Source organism: Microcebus murinus, chromosome 13, assembly GCF_040939455.1.
Source record: "Microcebus murinus isolate Inina chromosome 13, M.murinus_Inina_mat1.0, whole genome shotgun sequence".
Classification (NCBI taxonomy): Eukaryota; Metazoa; Chordata; class Mammalia; order Primates; family Cheirogaleidae; genus Microcebus; species Microcebus murinus.
The window spans coordinates 37,627,548-37,648,388 of NC_134116.1; the positions used below are offsets into that span (position 1 = coordinate 37,627,548).

The 20,841-nt window shown below is 37.6% G+C and overlaps 1 protein-coding gene across 10 annotated transcripts in view; it reads right to left on the reverse strand.

Moving 5' to 3' along the window:
• The window catches only part of LMO7 (LIM domain 7), a 196,754-nt gene that overhangs the window by 25,225 nt on the left and 150,688 nt on the right, over positions 1-20,841 (reverse strand). For all 10 annotated transcript variants that reach the window (XM_012737046.2, XM_012737055.2, XM_012737054.2 and 7 more), the window contains 4 exons: positions 14,384-14,501; positions 12,200-12,342; positions 10,471-10,903; positions 8,513-8,818 (listed from right to left, as the gene is read on the reverse strand). In XM_012737046.2, the coding sequence (XP_012592500.2) occupies positions 8,513-8,818; positions 10,471-10,903; positions 12,200-12,342; positions 14,384-14,501 (1,000 nt within the window). The remainder of the gene's footprint in view (positions 1-8,512; positions 8,819-10,470; positions 10,904-12,199; positions 12,343-14,383; positions 14,502-20,841) is intronic.

The window sequence follows — 20,841 nt, forward strand, 5'->3', positions numbered from 1 at the left end:
GCTGACTAGCTGCATCCTTGGCTTAAGGAAAAGAGGCTGTGTGTGGCATATGGGTATGTCCCAGGTTACTGTAGTTTAGAGGAGCCTAAATTAATGTGGTACTCTTTCAGCTTTCATCATTAATGGTCCTTTGTCACCAAACATGACTTTCTTAAAGAAACTTCAGCCCATAAGCCCAAGAACAACAGCTTCTTGGACAAAAGGCAGAACTCTGTTTCCATCTCCATTAGGACTTTCTTAAACCATTTTCCAAACCAAATGTTTCAAGTCTTACATCAGACTATGTCTGTGAAAATCTTATTTATCTTTCATAATTTACACATTTTCTTCTGTTTTTAGGAAACAACAGGTATAAATTTTAGTAATAATGAGCTCATCAGGCTAGCATTTTAGTTCTTTGGGTTAACAATAAAACACTTAGACCTGTTTGGAAAAATACATAAAAACCAAAAAACAAACAAACTCTTCCTAAAGCTAATTTACATTCCAGAAAAAGACTTACCAATTTCTCCATTTTAATTTGGCAGTTAAACTCAAACCCAGGGCTGACTGGGAAATTCATAAAGCTTTCTAAGTTTTTCTAACCATAAAAAAAAATTTTTAAATCCAAATGACAATATTCTGAGAAAAACTAGGATAGTACGTGCTATGGTTTGGATGTGGTTTGTCCCCCACAAAACTCATGTTAAAATTTAAATGCCAGTATGGCAGTGTTGGGAGGTGGTACCTTTAAGAAGTCTTTGTGTCATGAGGGATCTGCCTTTACGAAGGGATTAATGCAGTCTCCAGAAAGTAAATTCTCCCTCTAGCAGGACTGGGTAAGTTACCACAACAGTGGGTTGTTATAAAGCAAGGTTGCCTCTTGTGTTGGGTCTCTACACACACCACTCGTCTTTCTGCTTCTCCACCATGTTTTGAGACAGCACACAGCCCTCACCAGATGCTGAGCAGATGCCTGCACCACGCTCTTGGACTTTTCAGTCACCAGAATCATGAGTCAAATAAACCTTTTTTCTTTATAAATTACCCAGCCTCAGATATTCTGTTATAGCAACACTAACTGGACTAAGACAGTACACAAGAATTAGAAGACAAGCAAAGGAAGGTACTGATAAAAAAGGGATCAAGAACTTGCTATGCTATATGTATAAACACACAGAAGTTAAATGTTATAACACTATTCACATATTCATTTGTCCAGCATATATTTATTATCTATTCTTTATAAGACACAATACTTAGCACTTTGGGAAATGATGAATGAGACATAATTCTTACTCTCAAGAAATAATTATTGGTCCTTTAGTGGGTATGGAATTTTTTAAGCAATTAAAATAACTGTAGCTACTGATACAGAAAAGTTTTCAGCAGAAAACCTTTTGTAAAGCACTTTAAATGTGGGAATCCAGATATAACCATAACATTGGTTAATAATCACCTAATGAACTGCAACCTGAAAAATAAAACTCTGCTAAGAATAGAAAAAATTACTGGTTAGTTCTATTGTGTAGCCAAACCACCATATACTTAAATTAGATATGACTCAATGAAAATACGTGGTCATCTTTACCACACTCATGCAAAAGAAAAAAAAATTGACTTAGAGCCAATTAAAATTAAAAAATCTATTGCTATATAAGGAAGAGAAACAAATGATGGGTTAGATATTCAAAATACTGATGTTCTTTGGTGGCTTGAAGAATAAAAGATGGGCTGTAGTTTTAATAAATAGTCTCAAACTACATAAAGAATACTTTGTGGGAGATGGCAAGTCAACATTATCTACCAATATAGGAGAAAAGAAAATGAGGTTACCCTACAGAGGAAAGAGTCTCACAATTATACTAGACCAGAAAACCTGTCCCACAAAGAACTGTTCTTATCTCAGAACTAAATCTCTATTTGAACATACTAAATAAAATAGTAGATAACCACCTCTCTGAAAGAGTTAACAGAGAAGACAGGCTCACTGTGGCTACAGCCTGGGGGGCTATTATGTCAGTCCTTGGGACAATACAAAGGCACAGAAGAATAGATCATGTGGGCAATTACAGGTTCATTTCTGTAATAACTAGGTGACCACTGCCATGTCACTGAGGTTAGGAGAACCTTCTCTCTCATGAAGACACTGGTTTTCAGTTTTGGTTTTAAATAACCTACTTAAAGATGAAAATCTTACGTAGACCATCTCTCCCTTAAACCAATATATAGAAAGGATTAAAGTGGATGGCTATAGTTTCAAACAAAGTAAGAGTCCCAGAGCCCCACTTGTGTGGCCTTCCCCTTAAGGCAGCACTTGAAGCATCTCTGGGGAATCCTGGGTTCTTAGATTAGATTATCCCTGAGACTTCTTGTAGGTGAACATATCTATAATTATATTCAAGCATAAACTGTTCAACAATGATTTCAAATAGGATTTCTACTTCCTTATCTTTCTCTGCCAAGTGAGTATTCTACAAAGGATCAGAGCTTTAGAACATAAAGAGAATTACCCTGGAACTGGATGGAACAGGAATGTAAATTATTGGGTGAAACCTAGATTCTTGATGACTGATAATAAACTACCCAAGAGGTTTCGGTTGTCCGTGACAGAAAAGATAAAATATAGTTATCTATCAACATCTCAGCATTTAAAATAAAAATTTCCCCCAAATTAGGTATAACTTGAATAGGAGTATACATTGAGAGCTCATATTACTTCCCTATCAGACTGATGAAACAGAACTACAAGACTCCAAATATTTAAACAAAAATACGAGGATGTTCTGGAGTCCCAACGGTAAGATTTATTTTTGCTGAATCCAATGAATTAAGATTTTCATGTCACCACAGATGGGAATTAACAAAACAGGGTCAATCTTACGCACTAACAAAATCAGAAAGTTATTCTCCTCAAACTTTTCAATTAGACAAATGTGTTGAGTTAAAGAAAGCCTACTTAGTTTATAAAATGAACACTAAAAGTATATTTGGACTGTAAAATCAGGAGTAACAGAAGAAATACATCATCTTTGAATTTATGTACATATGGTTCTTAGTGTCTTTCTTACAGGGTCTTATTGGGATGAGAACATGAAGTGAGTAGCCCTCAAATCATGGTCCTGCTCTGATACTAGAGCTACTTTCCTCCACCAAAGATGCATCTAAATCTTTCTCCATCCTCCACTCACTCAATCCTCAATCCCAAGGCAGGTGGCATTCCCACCCCCACCCCTTTATGCATCCCATTCCAAGCTTATCCTCTGCCTACCAAATCCATCTTCATCCTATTTGGCACTGCCAACTATTCTTGCTCTTGGGAAACAATCTTCCAAAGTCACCCACTATACCCAATTTCTCTTGCCTTTCCTCCCATCTCTCTGGCAACTTCTCAGTTTCATTAGCATGTTCCTCCTCTTTCTCTTCTATTTTCATCTTGTTGCTGTTTCCTAGTCAGTCTCCCACCTTTTTGACTACATGCCTTCCTGAGTAACCTCATTCACTGCCATGTCTTCAATGTGAGTCCAATTCCAAAATTAAATTTATTATCTTTCTCGCCAAACCTGTTCTTCCACGTCTTGTTTTTCACATCTTGGTTAATTGCATCACTTAGCTAATGAGTTGCTCAAGTTAGAAACACCACATTCTTTCTGGATCTTTCTCTGTCCTCCCCACTGCTCCCTACTCCAACTCCACACAGCAATCTCTATACCCCTACTCTCCAGCACACACACATGCATTTAACAACACGTCATTGTGTCCACAATCCATAAGTCCACCTTGAATCTCCCCATTCTTGCCATCCTCCCTCAGGTCATCATATTAATTCAGGCCACAGTGTTTCCTAAATGTCTGTGGTCATCTCCTAATTGGCTCTCCTGCCCCCAGCCCTTCTTTTTGTCCATCTTTCACAAAGCTGCCAAAACTGTAGTTACAGAGCATGCAGATTATTATATCACACCCTGTTTTAAAAGGAGCTAGTAGCTCCATACTGCCTCTTTGGTAGATTCCAAACACTACATTTCAGTTCTCATAAGTTTCAGATTTTTATCTTTATGGTCCAGGAGATATTTCAGTCCCTATTGGCTCTAAAATTCTAAAAACACAGCAAAGTTCAAATAAGTCGACATGTGGTGTCTTAACTATACATAAGGCTCTCCTAAAATTTGAGCATGTCCTATTTCAAAAAATATATAGCGTCAGAGAAACTGCGGTTGTGATGTAAGCATTTCACCAGCCTGGGGTAGGTTACATAACTTCCAAACCTCAAGAACTTCACTGGTAAAAATGGGGATAATACCACCTACTTTGCAAGGTTACTGGAATGATTAAATGAAACATTTAGAAGGTGCCAAGGCACACATGATTGATGCCCAGTAATTGCCTTCTTTTTCCCATGGAAACACATTAAATAAAATACATTTGCTGGTTAAGCACTTCCCAGATCAACTAAAGAAAATCCTACTTGATTCTCACATACTTAGCTCTAAAGTCAAGAAAACTCAAGTCAGCATTCAGCAAATACTTACAGATCCAGGCACTGTGCTAAGATAGGCTTGCTCCCCGCCCTCATGGAGATTAGGGTCTAGCATAGGTGACAAACAAGCAAAATGCACAGTATGAAGCCACAATAAGGTTAAGGTAAGCCTTGGGTACTGCCGAAAGGGGCACTTAAAATGGGGTTGCGATCAGGAAATGGACATGGAAAAAGCTTCCTTCCTTCCATATGTACCATCCCACTTTGGCACACTGCTTTTAAAAATCTGGAGCAGAGGCTCTGGAAGATAGATTTGTAGGGAGTTGGAGAACACAAGGATCCGAAAGGACAGAAAATAGAAACCTGTAGGTAAGACCGACTTGGAGAAAACTTATTCACTTCCCTTGCTTTGAGTCCCCCCAGAATGGAAGGCTGGATTGGCTAGGGAGGCAGAGGAAAAAAGCAAAAACTACAAGAGAAGGGAGGAAAGGGAAGAGAGAGGAATAAAACCCTCAGCTCAGTAATGGGGATGGAAAAGGAAATTTCTGTGGGTAGAATTTAAATAAGGCCATATTAAGTTCTTTCCTTCACTACACTTTTTCTTCTTTATGGCACAAGCCACCGTATTACTGCAATTCTGTGATAGGCTCCTAACTAGTTTCTGCCTCCAGAATTAGCTTCCCTAAAGTAATTCTCTGGAACATCATAGTACTTACACTCCTAAAACACCCTTCAATCTTAAAATTCCCACACGAAAGAACCAGTATGTACTCTAAATTACCTGCTGGGTCAAGTTCATACTTCAGCTTAGTAACTGAGGCCTTGAATGCAATTTAAGTCAGTCAATACTTAAGTGTCAATTATGAGTAAAGGCTGTGGAGGGCACAAAGAGTATCAGTGGAGGAGGCACACACACACACATAGACATGGAACAAGAAAGAATTCAGGGAGTGAAACTTTCAGGTGTGAGAAGTTCAATTCCAACCAGGAGGAGGTGATATTTTGATTCAGGAAAGAAGCAGTCCTCCTGGGCTTTGAAGGAACAATCAGACTTCAAAAGGCAGAGATGTGTGAAATTAACATTTTCACACATGTGAAAAATGGGGGAAGGAAAAGAACAAATATGCTCAAGAAAGTATATGATTTGTCCAAGAAAAAGTAAGCAATTGTATGTAGCTGGATTATCTCTCTTTCCCACAGCATACTGTAATACAGGCAGTCTTGAGTCAGACTGCCTGGGTTCCAGTCCTGACTCTATCATTCAGTACTCTGTATAGCCTTGGACTAGTAACATGGCTATTCTATGTCTCAATTTTCCCGATTAAAAAATGGGGATAATAATGAGAGTGCATCATTAGGCTTGTTGATGACATCACAGCGTTGCTGTAGGATCAACTGAGATAATGCCCGGAGAAGCCTGCCTGGTACATGGTGAGCTCTCTGACATTCGCTATGACCGCACTACAAAGGGAGTCTGGGGCTAGGCAGGAGAGATGTCAGTGCTCCTTGAGCACTATAAAATTCACTCAGCAAACCACACAGTGCCACTGGAGACTCTGGAGCAGACAGATTACTGAATCCAGCCTTACATCAGGCAAGTTACCCTGACGGAGGTCTCGTGCACCACGCACAAACACCTGTGACTATTTACAAAGTACGTGCATTGAGAGGGAAAGGGCCTGGAGTGGAAGCTAGGACAGAAAGGAGTAACATCAAGGGAGATTCTGGAGAAAGGAAATGAAAGGGCCTTACCAGCAAAAGTACAAGGTAAGAAAGACGACCTGAAGAATGCCACCAAGACATGTAGATGTTTAGCCGCACCCTATTTTTGATTTTGCTGTTCTCTGCACACCTGGAGTTATAGAGTTTGAATGGGAGTTTGGAGAACTACTGCACAATACTGTATACATATTGCTGATCAGCTGTTTTATGCATTTGCAGCCTTCTTTCAAGTCAGTGAGCTCCTTCTCAAAAACAAAGGCAAGGTGGTACTGTATAAGCTACATCCTGAGTAGCTCAGAAATGGACACACCAAGCATCAGAGAGAGGTAAGTCATCATATGAAATATATCATGTTTAGAATCCCAATGGCTCCATTGGTTTAAATAAAGCCTAGTTTTCCTTGGTAGAACACAATTTCCAGTTTGGTGACAAAGGACCATAAATCCATTAATGATGAAAGCTGAAAGACTACCACTTTAATTTAAGCTCCTCTAAACTGCAATAACCTGGGACACACCCATGTGTCACACTCAGCCTCTTTTCCTTAAGCCGAGGATGCAGCTAGTCAGCTGCCACCCCAAGGGAGGTCCCCACACCTAATGTGCAACACATTAATCAGGCTGTTTGTTGAATTTGCTATTTGAAAAGGTGAAGGCAAACATATAAGTCCATAAAAAAAAAAAGACAACTTGTTTCTGCTTTTATTATTCATCCACTAGTACCTTTTGTTCTCCAAGTATAACATGGGCTATCTGTCTCAACCATTGAGACTTATGATGCTAATTATGGATTTCCAATTTTCTAAAAATGTAACAATAACTCACAATTATCTTATCATGCTGAAGAAATTGTTTTTAGATATATGTTTGTAAATACGACTAGAAGAAACTGAAAGAAATATACCTAGATCTTAACAATCATTATTCCTAAATGACAGAATTACCAAGTCATTTTTATTATTTATACTTTCCTGCATTTCCAAACTTGCTAAAGCACAGAGTTTCTTATACTCAGAGAATAAACAGTTTAAACTTTTCCTATACAAGTAAAATTCCAATAATACTAAATAAATATGCTATATCATATTATTTCACATAACATTATTTCATGTGTAACTCAGGTTAAGGCATATAATTGATGTTTTGCAAGGCAACAGGGAATTCTAGAACAAGTTCTAGAACAATTCTAGAACCACAAAAGCTTCTCCATGCTAAGGGATTCACACAGTTATCAAATTGCCTAACAAGGGTTCTTCTAAAAGAAAGAAGATTTCTGTTTGCTAAACAAAGACTTTTAGTATGTTTTACATGTAGGCAAAAAAAGACCATTTATTAACATATAATTCTCTTAAAAGGCATTTATTAGGATTTTAATAAAAACTACAATTGCCTCCAATCATTCTTCATCTGATGGTATATTTTGTTTGGACTCCAAATTTTAAGGAACACAATTATCATATTATAACTAAGCCTCAATATTCCCATTAAGAGATAAGAAGCCATCCAAAATTCTAGACATTCTAAAATATTAATTAGCATTAAAATTCACTAGAGGCCAGGCATAGTGGCCCATGCCTGTAATCCTAGCACTTTGGGAGGCCGAGGTGGGAGGACCACTTGAGGCCAGGAGTTCAAGACCAGCTTGAGCAATAGCAAGACCTTGTCTCTAACAAAATAAAAATAAAAAATTAGCTGGGTATTGAGGCACATGCCTGTAGTTCCTGTTGCTTGGGAGACTGAGAAAAGAGGATCACTTGAGCCCAGAAGTTTGAGGTTGCAGTGAGCTATGATGATACCACTACACTCCAGCCTGGGCAACAGAGTAAGACTCTGTCTCAAAAAAAAAAAAAAGTCACTAGAATGTTAAGCTGACAGAAATAGAAATATCACATCCCTTGAGGCCAGCACCTACCTACCATGTGCATCAATTTCTCACTGTGGCCAGTTAATTCCCCTGGGAAGGGGCTTTTATTACCCACATGCATGCTAGATCTGCATCTAAAACCTTTCAGTGACTCCACACCCGAAATCTGGGACTACAGGGCACGAGTAGCATGAGGCAAGAGCTAATGACATGTGGTATAGAGAAAATACCAGCTGAACCCCCAAAGAGACTGGTCCATAAAGTCTCTCTACACTCTGACCACAAGAGTTATCTGAACTATAAACTCAGAGCCGGAAGAGACCTACTTTCTCCAAGATCTGTTAAAAATAAACCGCAATATCATTTTTCACATTATCAGCCCAGATTCTAACGCCTCGAGGTTAGAAAAATGACTTCCAGATTTAAATATGTTAAGTGTCTGAGCCATGGATGATAAAGACCCAAACTCACCCGTGATCTTGGGACCTCTCTTTGGGGTGAGATCCCCCCTTCTCCAGATTCAGACATTAAATCGAGGCCAGATAGTGAAGACAGTGTGGCTTTAGAAGTGGCAGTCTGGTCTTGGGAAAGAGATGAGAATGAGGGTGTAGGGGAAGGCAACCTCATCACATCTTCTGAGGCTGCTGCCTCCTTCTGGCTCGATGAGCTCACAGCAAGCTGGCTGGCTTCAAGGTGTTGTGCGGGGGTGCTGACGGAATTGTTTTGAGTTCTCTTAATGCCTCCAACATCTCCATTATACTTCCAAGAATCATCCATCTATAAGAAAACATTTTAAGCTTGATATACTGTTACCTTCATTTCTGTTTTAAAATGTATTAAATTAATATTTTTAAAATATGAAAATAATATAGCTCCCACAATAAAATAACTATTGTTAAAAAGCTTGGAGTATGGTCTTTCACACTAACAGATATATGCACGTAATGGAAAGAACTGTTTTCCAAAAAGTGTTCATATTATTTAAAGACTTCTGAGACTTGTTTTGCTCACTTATTTCACTCCTGGTCAACAGAACTCTAAACCAGTCCCCTCAATTGCTGAATATCCCATAGTATGGACACCAACAATTTATTCATTTAATGTGTATTTAAAATTATTTAAATTTTCTGCCACTTTCAAAAATATTGCAACAAATACCCATATGTCTTTATAATTGGAACTTTTGTTTTTATAGCACAGATCTCCAAAAGTAGGCTTGCTGGAAAAAAAGTTTTACATATATAATTTCCACACACAAAAAAAAAATAATTGTAACAATGCACTCCCAAGGTAACATTTAAGAATGTCTGTTTCTCTGCATCCTTGCTGACTCTAGACATCTACAATGTTTTAAATCTTTACTAACATGGTGGGTAAAGAGTGGTACACCTCATTCTTGTTCCGATGAAGCTGAACATGTTTCTATGCGTTGCTTTAAGTGATCCAGCCATTTAAATTCCTTCTCCCTTAAATTGGCCACTGCTTTTCTATATCCATTTTTCTAGTGTTTATCTTTTCCTTACCAATTTGTAGAAACATGTTATATCTTAGAGATATTACACTTTATATTTGGTAATATTTCTGAGTCTATAAATTGTCTTTTTACTAGATTAATGGTATCTGCCATAAAATTTTTATATGCGAAACATGTCTATAATGTCTTTAATATAATGGTCAGGAGTTCCCTGGCTAGTGTAGGTAGGCTTCTCTCACCCCAAATACTTTCTATATTTTCTCTTTTAGGTTTTAGGATTGTACGTTAGAAGAGCTATAAGGAATTTAAACATTAATTTTAAAACCATATTGTTTTCTTTCACATAACTTATACATTAACATACCCACTGTCAGATATGTGGTACCACTTCATTCTCAGGAATAATGCATCAATATTCTATTATCCTTCAAAATCCTGACATATATAGAAATGCATATATTTGAACAATAAGATACATTTTAATAATTATATTCAAACATTTCAAGTTCTTACAAAGTGGAAAATCAGGAAAAAGCAATTTTCTCAATTTTTAGAAAATTCACCTGAAAATATTTAAGTTAAACCGTATGAAATTGCTGTTTTGTACATCAAAAAGAAACCACTGGCAACTTCATATTGTTCAACCTAATACTTCATAAAAGCTATATTTGGAAAAATATGACACTAATAAATAATGTTCTGCCTTATATCTTATTCATTCTTTAAAATATATTAACTCTACTTTCAAAGAATTTAAAGTTTAATACATTCTGCATCATTGCTATATCTTAAGCATTAAATTTCCATTGAATCTAAATTGGCATAAAATAGAATTGGCTTAGATAAAAGTTATGTACATGTTATGCATCAAGTTTATATAACTCCATCCTCTGCATAAGTTTACCAACATTTTGCACTTCAGGATAGACTGAATGAACTAGAAACATTTTTTTACCGTGTAGGATCTGGGGAGTGATGAGATTCCCCTTGACTGAGAGCCAAAAGGTCTCGGTGTGACCACAGATGTTAACCTGGCTGTATCAGTTTTCTGGTAACTTCTAGGGAGGGAAGCTGAAACACGAGTCGACGCCATTTGTGTACTCAGTGAACGCTGAGCAGACAAAGAGGCTGAGTGTTGTTCTTCCTCAGGGCCTTTAGAAGGAAGCTGAATTTCAGCTGTTATATTGTCCTCTCTTTTTGCAAAAGTTGTAGAATCTTCTTTAGGAATTTCTGTAGGATAAGTTGTTCCTTTCTCTTCTACTCTCTCACTCTGGTAACTTGCTTCTGACATAGTCAGGATAGAGGGTAGGTTTTCTTCATTCAGTACATCATCATAAGAATACATTCTCCTCCTCACTGTGATTGTAGGCTTTTCCTTTTGGGATTCCCTTAACACAAAAACAAACACACCATCATCACAAATTTACACATTTTGACACACAGAGGTGGACAGTAATTAACATATAAAATGGACTCAGAATAAAAAGACTACTGACTTCACACAGTAATCAATACAACACTAATAGAATAAAGGATATATTTATTTTTAATGCCAAAACCAAGATTATAAAAACTTGACTTTCTTATTAAAGAGGCTTTCAACTACTTCACAGGGATTTCTTTATTGTAAAGAGATTTTAATAAGAAAATAAGGAAATTTTAATAAGGGATTATTCACAAAAGTTTATATATAAGTTTATAACTCTTTCATATTTAAAACGCTATAAATATAATTGACTGACAACCAGTTTGAATGTTCCAAAGTTGTGGATTCCTTGACATCACTGTGAGCTTTTTTTCCCTACATAGCGTCTATAATAATTTAATAAAAATAAAAGACCACAACAGACTCCGGCCTTTCTGAAGATCAAGTAAGTATATTATTTCATACAGCTTGACAGAACTTGCATGGATAATTATTGCAGATTAAAAGTCACCATTCATATTTATAGAAAAGTTCATGAAGCATCCTCATTTCTCCCATTTAGAAAGAAGTATCTACCTCCGAAGCAAACTGAATTATGTTTAAGTGAATGAAACTGTGCTTATCATTGGCTTTTAGGGCACAAAAGGAGCTTTGTTTCTTTTCAACTGGCAGCATATTTCCTTTTGACATTATTCTAAAAGCATATGTGCCCTCTCTCTCTAACCTGCAAATATCCTAAGGTTTCACATAGTAACTACCTTATAGGAAAGTTTAAATTTGACCTTTATACTGTTATGTTGCAATACAAAGACTAAACCCCACATACTCATGTTTACATAAACTTCCTTTAAAATATAATCTGAATTGCACCACTAAACATGAAAAAGAACTTTGGTATGTTTTACACAATCAGTTAATTAAAAATGACAATTTAGTTAAAAATGACAGCTGATTTCATTAGACTATTCCATTCCTAAATTCACTTTTAAAAAGAGTAGTATATTTTCTGTGCCAAATACAGCCAGTACCAACCACTTCTGCATGTGAATGCACAATGTAAAAAGAAATATCTATTTTAAGTACTCATTTCTTTTGTTACTATAGGTCACTATTTCAGTAATACTTGAGCAAAATCCTGAACATTTTACTGTATATTTGGTTAAAGCTAAATATTGGTGAGCACTAATGTCACGCTATACTTACACAAAAATATCTAACAATGGCATCTCGGACTGTGAGACGCATTCAGCCTCATTACCTGTCCTGCAGCATTTCCTTAAACGTCTTAGAGCTTCTCTCGGACTTCTCAAGTGCTTGCTTTTCAATTTCTTCCCTTTCTTCTTTTTTCTTCTGCAAATCTGAAGTGTAACTTTTTCGACGATCTTTCCATTTTGCAAGGTCCTGACAGAAAATCACATCAGCACGGGCATACCTGAATTTCTACACACCCTTGCTAGCAGCGACAGCACACCAGAGTATCCTATTACATCACTGAAACTATTCACTTCAACTTGATGCCAAGGTGCCCTAATTTTGCTTTTTATAGCCAGCGTTTCTGTACCAAGCCTTTATCTCATGTGTCTGCCTGGCAAACCTGACCTAATAAGATAGACCCCATTTTTGTTTTCCCAGAAAGTGCCTGCCTCCTTGCCCACTTCACAAAGAATGCTAAATGCTTGTAATTAGGTGCCAGTTAGACGGAGCAGCAACTGTTTCAAATTCATTTTCATCTCACTCCCAAAACCTGGCTGTTACATGAAACGACATGTTTCACTGGTAAGGCTGAAACAGAAACATGATTGTAATGGTTAAGTACAGATATGCACAGTCCATCTTTCACTTAACAAGCACAAACTCAAGCCCTTCTCTGAGGCCAGCCCACTGCTAAGGACTGTAAACACACAGAAGAATAAAATGTGGTTCCCCTGGAGGAACTCTGAGTCTAGAAGGGAGAGACAGACATGCACGTAAAGTTCAGTAATGAGCGCAACAGTATTCCTTGGGATAGTGGGGAGTCCGAAGAAGAGAATGGTCAATTCCACTTCAGGAAGGAGGAAGTTTATTTGGAAAGGCCTTACTAGGGAGGTGAGACTCAAGTATATAACTTCAAAAGAGTTAAGTCCACAAAAATTAGGACATTAAGGAATATCTTGCAGGAACAAGCCAACCATGTCCCCAGGAACATAAGTCTAACCTAGTTGGGTGATCCCAAAGACAATCAACCTAATTCAGCTTTTCAATTGCCACTAGCAAGGTAGGCTGGCTCTGACGCCCAGGGCTGTAAGACATTTTGGAAGGTACAAACTTTTCTGTGTCTGCAAAATAGAGAAATACCATGCTAAGAATTGATAGTGGCATTCCAGCCCAAACAGAAGCATATTCAATGTCTCAGACTAAACTGAAACCCACCCTAGGGCATACAAATTAAGTTTGGTTTATACCCTTTGGGAGCCCACAGATCCCCTCCTGCTTTAAAAACAGCCTGAACCCCTATAAACTATTTCTAGAGAGAATAAAATGAGTGTGCATTTAGTCCTATAGGGTAACTAACATGAATTTTCATCTGAATTAACCTAATGGATAATCCCTCAAAACTTATTTTCATACCAAAAAATTCACCATGTATTTTGACAAAATGACACTGAATTACTGTTTCTTAATAATTAAATAGAGCTCCCAATTAAAAGCACTAGAATTTAAAAATTTAGCCAAGGCAGGGGTTTGTTCTTCATTTCATAGACTTAATTCCTTCAAAAATTAAGATTTACTATATATGGCTCCTGTGTTCATGTTATTATTCAACTCTTACCATAGAGTTGTCTTCAAATTTCTTTGGGTTTGCTCTGTACAATAATTTATCTATTGTGTTTCATCACATTCCTTCAATTTATAACAATCCATTCAAAAAAAGTCAAGCTTTTTTCTTCAGGATCAAAACTTAAGATCAAGTCTACATAAACACCTGGATACATGACAGCCTTATGAAAATACCTAATTTTGATTCATATTAGATAATGACGTCTTCAGCCACAATATGACTCTGGGTTATACTACTTATTTCTCCCCAAATCTCCTTAATTAACTCTTAAGAACTCTTTTCACCTCTCTCTGCTGATGCCAAGATCTGTGCTAGACCCTACCCCTCTTTTATCTCTAAACTTTGGCAAGGTCTTTCCCATTTTAAGCATAAATAACATTCACACCCCAAATTCAACCACCAAAATAAGTAAATAAGTTAACAACACTGCAAGGAAGCACCTTCACATTTTTGAAAACTCAGAATACTGGAAGATAAAAATCCTATTATATTTTTTATAATGGCCTTTAAAATACACAATAGTAATAGGCCAAAAACGTTTTAAAGTTTTTCTAAAGGATACTTTCTTTTAAGACAAGCAAAGTCAAATACACTTCCCCCTCTCTCAGCCTAAAGAATACTCACATCCTGCCATTGCTGATCTTGTTCTTTTAATTGTGATTTTATTTTCTGCATCTCCTCGTAACGCAGCTGACGCAAGTTCTGAACATCCTCTGCGCTGACATCGCTCATGGACTTACTCCTACGACAAGAATACCCGTGGTTACCAAAGTTCACATGACCAGACTTAGGGGTAAAACTGGAAGGTTGGACTTATAGTTGGAAATTCCACCTAAATTTCTGCTGTACTAACTAGACGCTTCAGTGATAGTATCACAGAAGTAGCACTACAAAGATAAATGGTGTTTTTTCCAAAACGCAGAAACAAGAGCCTTGTACTCAATTTAAGTGTGAATTTTTTTCACAAAATGACTAGATTAACTTTGTACAAGTCTGATAAAACATATTCTAGTGTTCATATTTACAGATGCCAATGCATAAAGGATTACTTTAGAAAATAATCATCAGTCACGCTAGAATCATCTCTATTTCTCTGCCTCCCCACAAAGATAAGCTGTTGAGATTTGGCTGCCTTTTCTGTGCACTTATTAAATAATTTAATGATTACCTGATATTTTCTCCTGAAGTTCAATACCATGAATAAATGTGCTGCTGCTTCTCAAAGATTCTGTAAGATCTGCCCCAACACTGCACTGGACTTGTTCTCAAAGCACCACTCATAGTTTCTAACTGCCTGTTATAACTACCTCTCTAGCTTTTTTTTTTTTTTTCAATTAAGGTAGCTTTCATGCATTCAACTTGTAACACCTCCCCAAGCATAGTGAGGTTTAGCTCTTGAAGAACACAATCCACAGTAGAAACCAGTGAACAGAGTGGGGTGTTGGACACAGGCACTTGTATGCTGTTTACATGCATGTACCGGGGATTGGTAAACTATACCATTGGAGAAAGGGAGATGACAACCTGAGGAAGGTCTCTGGAAAGGAGAGAGGCTAGGTCTGAGTATTCAGGAACTGGTAGAAATGAGAGAACGAGCCAGTTTTTGAAAGCAGGGTACCCAAAATGCTCTCTCCTATAGATCTACCATACTACACTTCTGATTTTATTTCACTGTAATTGACTATACTTTTAGTTCTTTAAGTAACTCCACATCTTCTTCTTCTTCTTGGGCACCTAAACTCTGCCTTCCTCAATATTTTGCCATCACATTTTTTCATATCACACTTGCTGTTACCTAGCTCAGAAATTTGGCTATAACTTCCATGAAAATGACTCTCAAATCTACAGCTCAGGACCAGTCCCTCCTTTGACTCATTTCCAATTGCTTCTTGAATAAACACTTCTGCATAGATATCCCCTAGGAACTCTAATCGTACAGTACTGACTGAAATAATATCTACAAGGGATGTTTGTGGACTGTTCCTCACTAAAACACATGGTTATTATTGATGTAGCCAAGCTCGATCTTGTCCCCAAACCTGCTTTTCCTCTTGTGGCTGTTAATGTTGTTACCTGCCTTTCAACCATCCACATTTGAAACCTAAGAACCATTTTTCATCTTTGTTTTCTCCTTCTCCCCACTTTCAGTGAGTTATCAAGTCCTCTCATTTAGTGTCTCTTTCTTTCCATCTCTACTGCCAACACCCTAGATCAGAGTACAGTCAACTCTTACCTGGACTTCCAAAATAGCTTCATAAAGTATCACTGAGTCTCCAGGGCCAGTGAAGGTCCTTCCTCAGCTGTTCCCTCCAAGTCAAAAGCCCTTCACCAGAATATATATCTTAATAAATGCCATTCCTTCCTCAGGATCCCTGCTAGACTAAACTCTGGTTGGGTACATACAATTTCTTATGCATTCTCCACTTGGAAGTCTATCAGGTATTGCAAACTTAAATCGGCACAGACTAAAAACATGACTGCTCACCCCACAACCTGCTCATGTCTCACCTTCCTCATCTCAGTAAAAGTCAACTCCATCCTTCACTACTTGAGGTCACAAATCTTGGAGTCATCCTGGATCCCTTTCTCTCACATCCTAACTGATCCAGTCAGTAAATCCTGTCACACAACCTTCTAAATATATCTAGGACACAACCACTTCTCACTGCCTCCACCACCTCACTCCGATCCCAGCATCTCGCACCTGGATTATTAAGATTCAATAATCACACACAATAATCACACCCTATCTCCTACCTGGATTACAACAACAATCTCCCTTGCTTCTTTGGACTTCCCGTCCAACAGCATATTCTCAACACAGCAGCCAGAGAGATCTTTTCAGACTAAACTTGGATTATGGATGCCTCTACTCAGCACCTACCACTTTCTCCCACCTCACTAGAGTTAAAAGCAGGTTCTTCCAAGGTCGATGTCACCTGGTCCCTATCTCCCCTCCATGCTCATCCACACCAGGCTCCCACTCGCTCTGTTCCAGCTAAGTGGCTTCCTGGCTCTGCTCAAACCACTTGCCGCTCCCAAGGCTCTTCCATCTACCAGGAATGCTCTTCACACAAATACCAATGTGGCTTTTCCTTCACTTCCAAGCATCTGCTTAAATGTTCCCTCACTGTCTCCTTCCCTAACCACCCCACAAGAAACAGTGAACACCCCTCTTGCCTGGCTCACCCTCCTCCTTACCCTTTTACCTCTATGGCCATTTACTGCCATCTGAAGCGTGTATTTGTTTACCTATCACTGGCCTTGCCCTGTAAGGTTATAAAACAGGATTTTTCACTGATTTATTTGCTGGCATATCAGCTGTGCCTAAAAGAGAGACCACCCCATGGTTAGTGCTCAGTAAGTGTGTTAAATTAATGATCTAGATAATATTCTACCACTTTGATAAAGTCTTCCTAGCTCTTTCATAGTAAAAGTGGTCTGTTCCTCCTGTTAATTCCTCCAATGCTTTAGCTATACTTTTTTCATAGGACTTAACACTCAGCCTTATGTTTTATATAGTACACGTACATGTACACGTTTAGCTTATCTCTCTCACAAGTCATATGTTGCTTGGGAGGAAAACACTAACACAGCACAAGGCGTGAAGGATATACTCGTTTAATATCTGTAGTAAAAATAAGGTAGGTTTTGTCATACTTAAGCAAAATATACTATACTTGAAATGTTTCCAATTCTTTTTGTGAGATTACCACCACTATCCAAAGTTCTATAAAGAAAGTTTTATAGGACTCATTAAGGAATATTAAGGAATAAATTATATAGACAAAATATGTGAGGAAATACATGAATATATATGGATCTATTAATATAATCTATCCAACTAGGTATGACTACATATAAAACTAATTTGTGTGAATTTGAGATTATAAATTCACTTAAATCATACTGCAAAGAATAAGACTATTTGAGCTAATCCTGCAATGGACTCAGTAAAAAGAGGCAGGAAAAAATTTTCAGGACTAAGGAGCAAGGGGAATCTGGACACATGAGGTTATGTGAACTCCAAAACAAAAATAGAAATACTAATATTTTAATAATCTTTTGTTGAAAAGAAGGCTACATGGTCCGGACCGGCCCCCAAACCTCCCAAGGGTGCACTTCTAATCTTCACCCTCCTGCTCTGTGAAATGTTAACGTGTCTGCCCACGAATGTGCTCATCAAAGGTAGAGTCTATATCCTTCTCCTGTGCACGCCAGCACTGAGCCCTGGCACACAGGAGGTCCTTATTAAGAACAAAGTAAGCCAAGTACAATCTGGAGTAGACAAGTCCCTGTGTAAGGCAGGCACGTGAGCTCAATTTGTTTCCTAGGGTGTATAAAATCATCCCCAGAGAGCCTGAGCACACTCCATGGCAGGTTGAGCCAGGGAACCAGCCAGGAGGGGAGGGGCTCCAGGCCCAGCTGTAGAACCCGTTTTCACCCCAAACCAACAATATCAGTCACGTCTGAACTCCGGCCCCTCATCTGCTAAGTGAGGAAGGGATTATTGTGAGAATTGGATATGGCTGTGTTGATGGCATTTTTAAAACCATTTGGTGCGGTATCCAATTCTTATGAAAGCAAACATGATCGCATGGGATCTTCCAAAAGCTCTCTCTCCAAGCTACTTCGAATCAGAGAGGTCACAATAAAACCTAGAACTTTTGAAGTACAGGAATCTCTTAGGCAGATCATGAAGAATTCTTTTCTTCCTTATCAGCATTAACAGCATATTTATTCTGAGGTTACTGTGTGCCAGGCAACACCGTCATGCAGTCTACGTGGATTATCTCACGAGGCAAAGCCCTAGTCTGGTTCTACCACTCACCAGTTACATGTCCCTGGGCAAGCTGCAATGTTTGTTTCTCTTTCTCCCCCTCTCTAAAATGCAGATAACACCTAAGTGTCTACCCACTTCACAGAATTGAGATAAGCACCAAAGATAGTGTCAGGAAAATTATTTGGGAAAACTATGCAAGACTGCACAGCTCTAGTGCATTTTATTGAATGTGGGACTATTTGCTGGCAAATCACATCATAATTCTCTTACAATTCATTTAGCTGCTCCTTCCACAGACAATACCAAACAGGTGTGTATATAAAAAAAAAAAAAAAAGGAAAAAATTTAAAAAATTACCTGTCTCCACTTGTATTTTTTTATTTGGTAAGGCTTCAACTTAGAACTGCATTTGGTTTTTTTCTCAAAAGTACAAATATCCTGTCTTTTCAGTTGAATAGAATTTTTAAAATAGCATTTAAAGGGAAGGTGAGAAGAAAGGGAATGTTTAAGGAAGAAAGTGTCAATCATAAAAACAAGATCACTAAAAGTCTTATTCTCTTCTCCCACCACGCAGATCACCTACTATGGTCCTGGCACTTTTTGGTTGGTGTTAAGAAGTTTCATTTTATAATGCAATTCCAGAAACTTTACAGAGGAATATCTAAGGAGTAAGTGATCAAGAAGGACCAACCTGTGGCAAATTTTCCCAAATATAAAAATCACTGATAGCCTTGCGCAGCTAATAGAAATTCCAGGATACTAACTTAAAGGTTCCAAACTTTCAAAGGGCGATGTGAATGTGTGTATTTATGTACCTCTAAGTATTAATATATTTCCATTAGGTACTACAGAAATTTTCTGAAGAGCAATTAATGCTAAAACCTGGGTATGAGGCTTTGGAATTACCATAAACTAGAATAAGGCAATGTAATGAGGATTTTTGATTGGTAGATTTATAGTCTAAATCAGAGTTTCTCAACAGCAGCGCTACTGCCATTTTGGGTCCAGAAAATTATTTGTTACAGGAGACCCACCTGTATATTACATGACCTTTAGCAGCAACCCTGGCTGTGAAGGTGCTAGTAGATGCCTGTAGCACACACGCCCCCACCTGCCCAGTTAGGACAATAAAAAAATGTCTCTGGATATTATCAAATGTCTCCTACAGGGAAAAAATTCCCAGAAAGTAACTCATATCAGTTTTATTTTCCCTTCCTTTTTGCTATCTTATATGTCTTTATAATTCTACAGACCCTTTTAGCCAAAGCTATAAGTGAAATATAGGTGTCTTAGTTGTCTTTCATTACAACTTCATCTTGAATCGGGATTCATTTCCTGTTGATACTGGCAGCAGATTCAATGGCTTAATCACACTACAAGATTATTTCTATATAGCCTTACAACAAATTTTTGTCATTAATAGCGTCTGCCAAAGAAAAAAACCCACATTTTCAAATTTCATGACACCATACAGACATAAATCCATGCAACACAAAAGCACACACGGGAAATGACAGCCGCGTACAATGCATCTTGTTAAAAATAAACAAACTGACAGGTGTTAAATGTCAAATAAAAAGCCAGCCAGAAATTATTAATAACAGTCTAAGACTTCAAAACATATTGCACATTTCTCTTTAACCTGGTCCTTACCAACAAGAAAGCATTCATGTTATAGGCAGTTATTTTTCATTTACAAGATGTTGAGCAATAATGCTTTTCCAGGTAAGTATGCCAAGCTTGACAACACACATCATGGTCAGAGAAATATCATCCAACATAAACATAAAACAAGTTCTAGATTAAAAGCTTACAATTAATCCAATTTAAATTTATATTTTATTTTCATTGCAGCAGATCAACTTAAGAAAAGCAATGGTAACTGATAGACTATAGGGGAAAAAATCCTGTATGATAGATTTGATTTCAAGTGGCCTAAAACACACTTGAGTTTTCTGAAGACACATTCATAATACTTTCCATTATTTGAAAAGGCATGCATTATTCAGTCTCAATTTACAATGTTGCTTTATTTGTGTAGTTACCTTGGCACTACACTACATGCAGAACAGTCTTTAAAACAAATACTGTAATATCCAAACTAACTAGCTTAGAATAGTCTACAGAAAACATTTGCTGCTGCTAGCTATAATCCAGAAAAATCTTTAGCTTTTTGAGCTTTGCTTTAGTTTTCTCTCTTCTTTTCTTAACTCAGTCATATAATTTACCCCTCACATAAGAGAACATAAACAGTCATTGAGATGGTTGCACATGTTCACATTGCCATCATATACTTGTA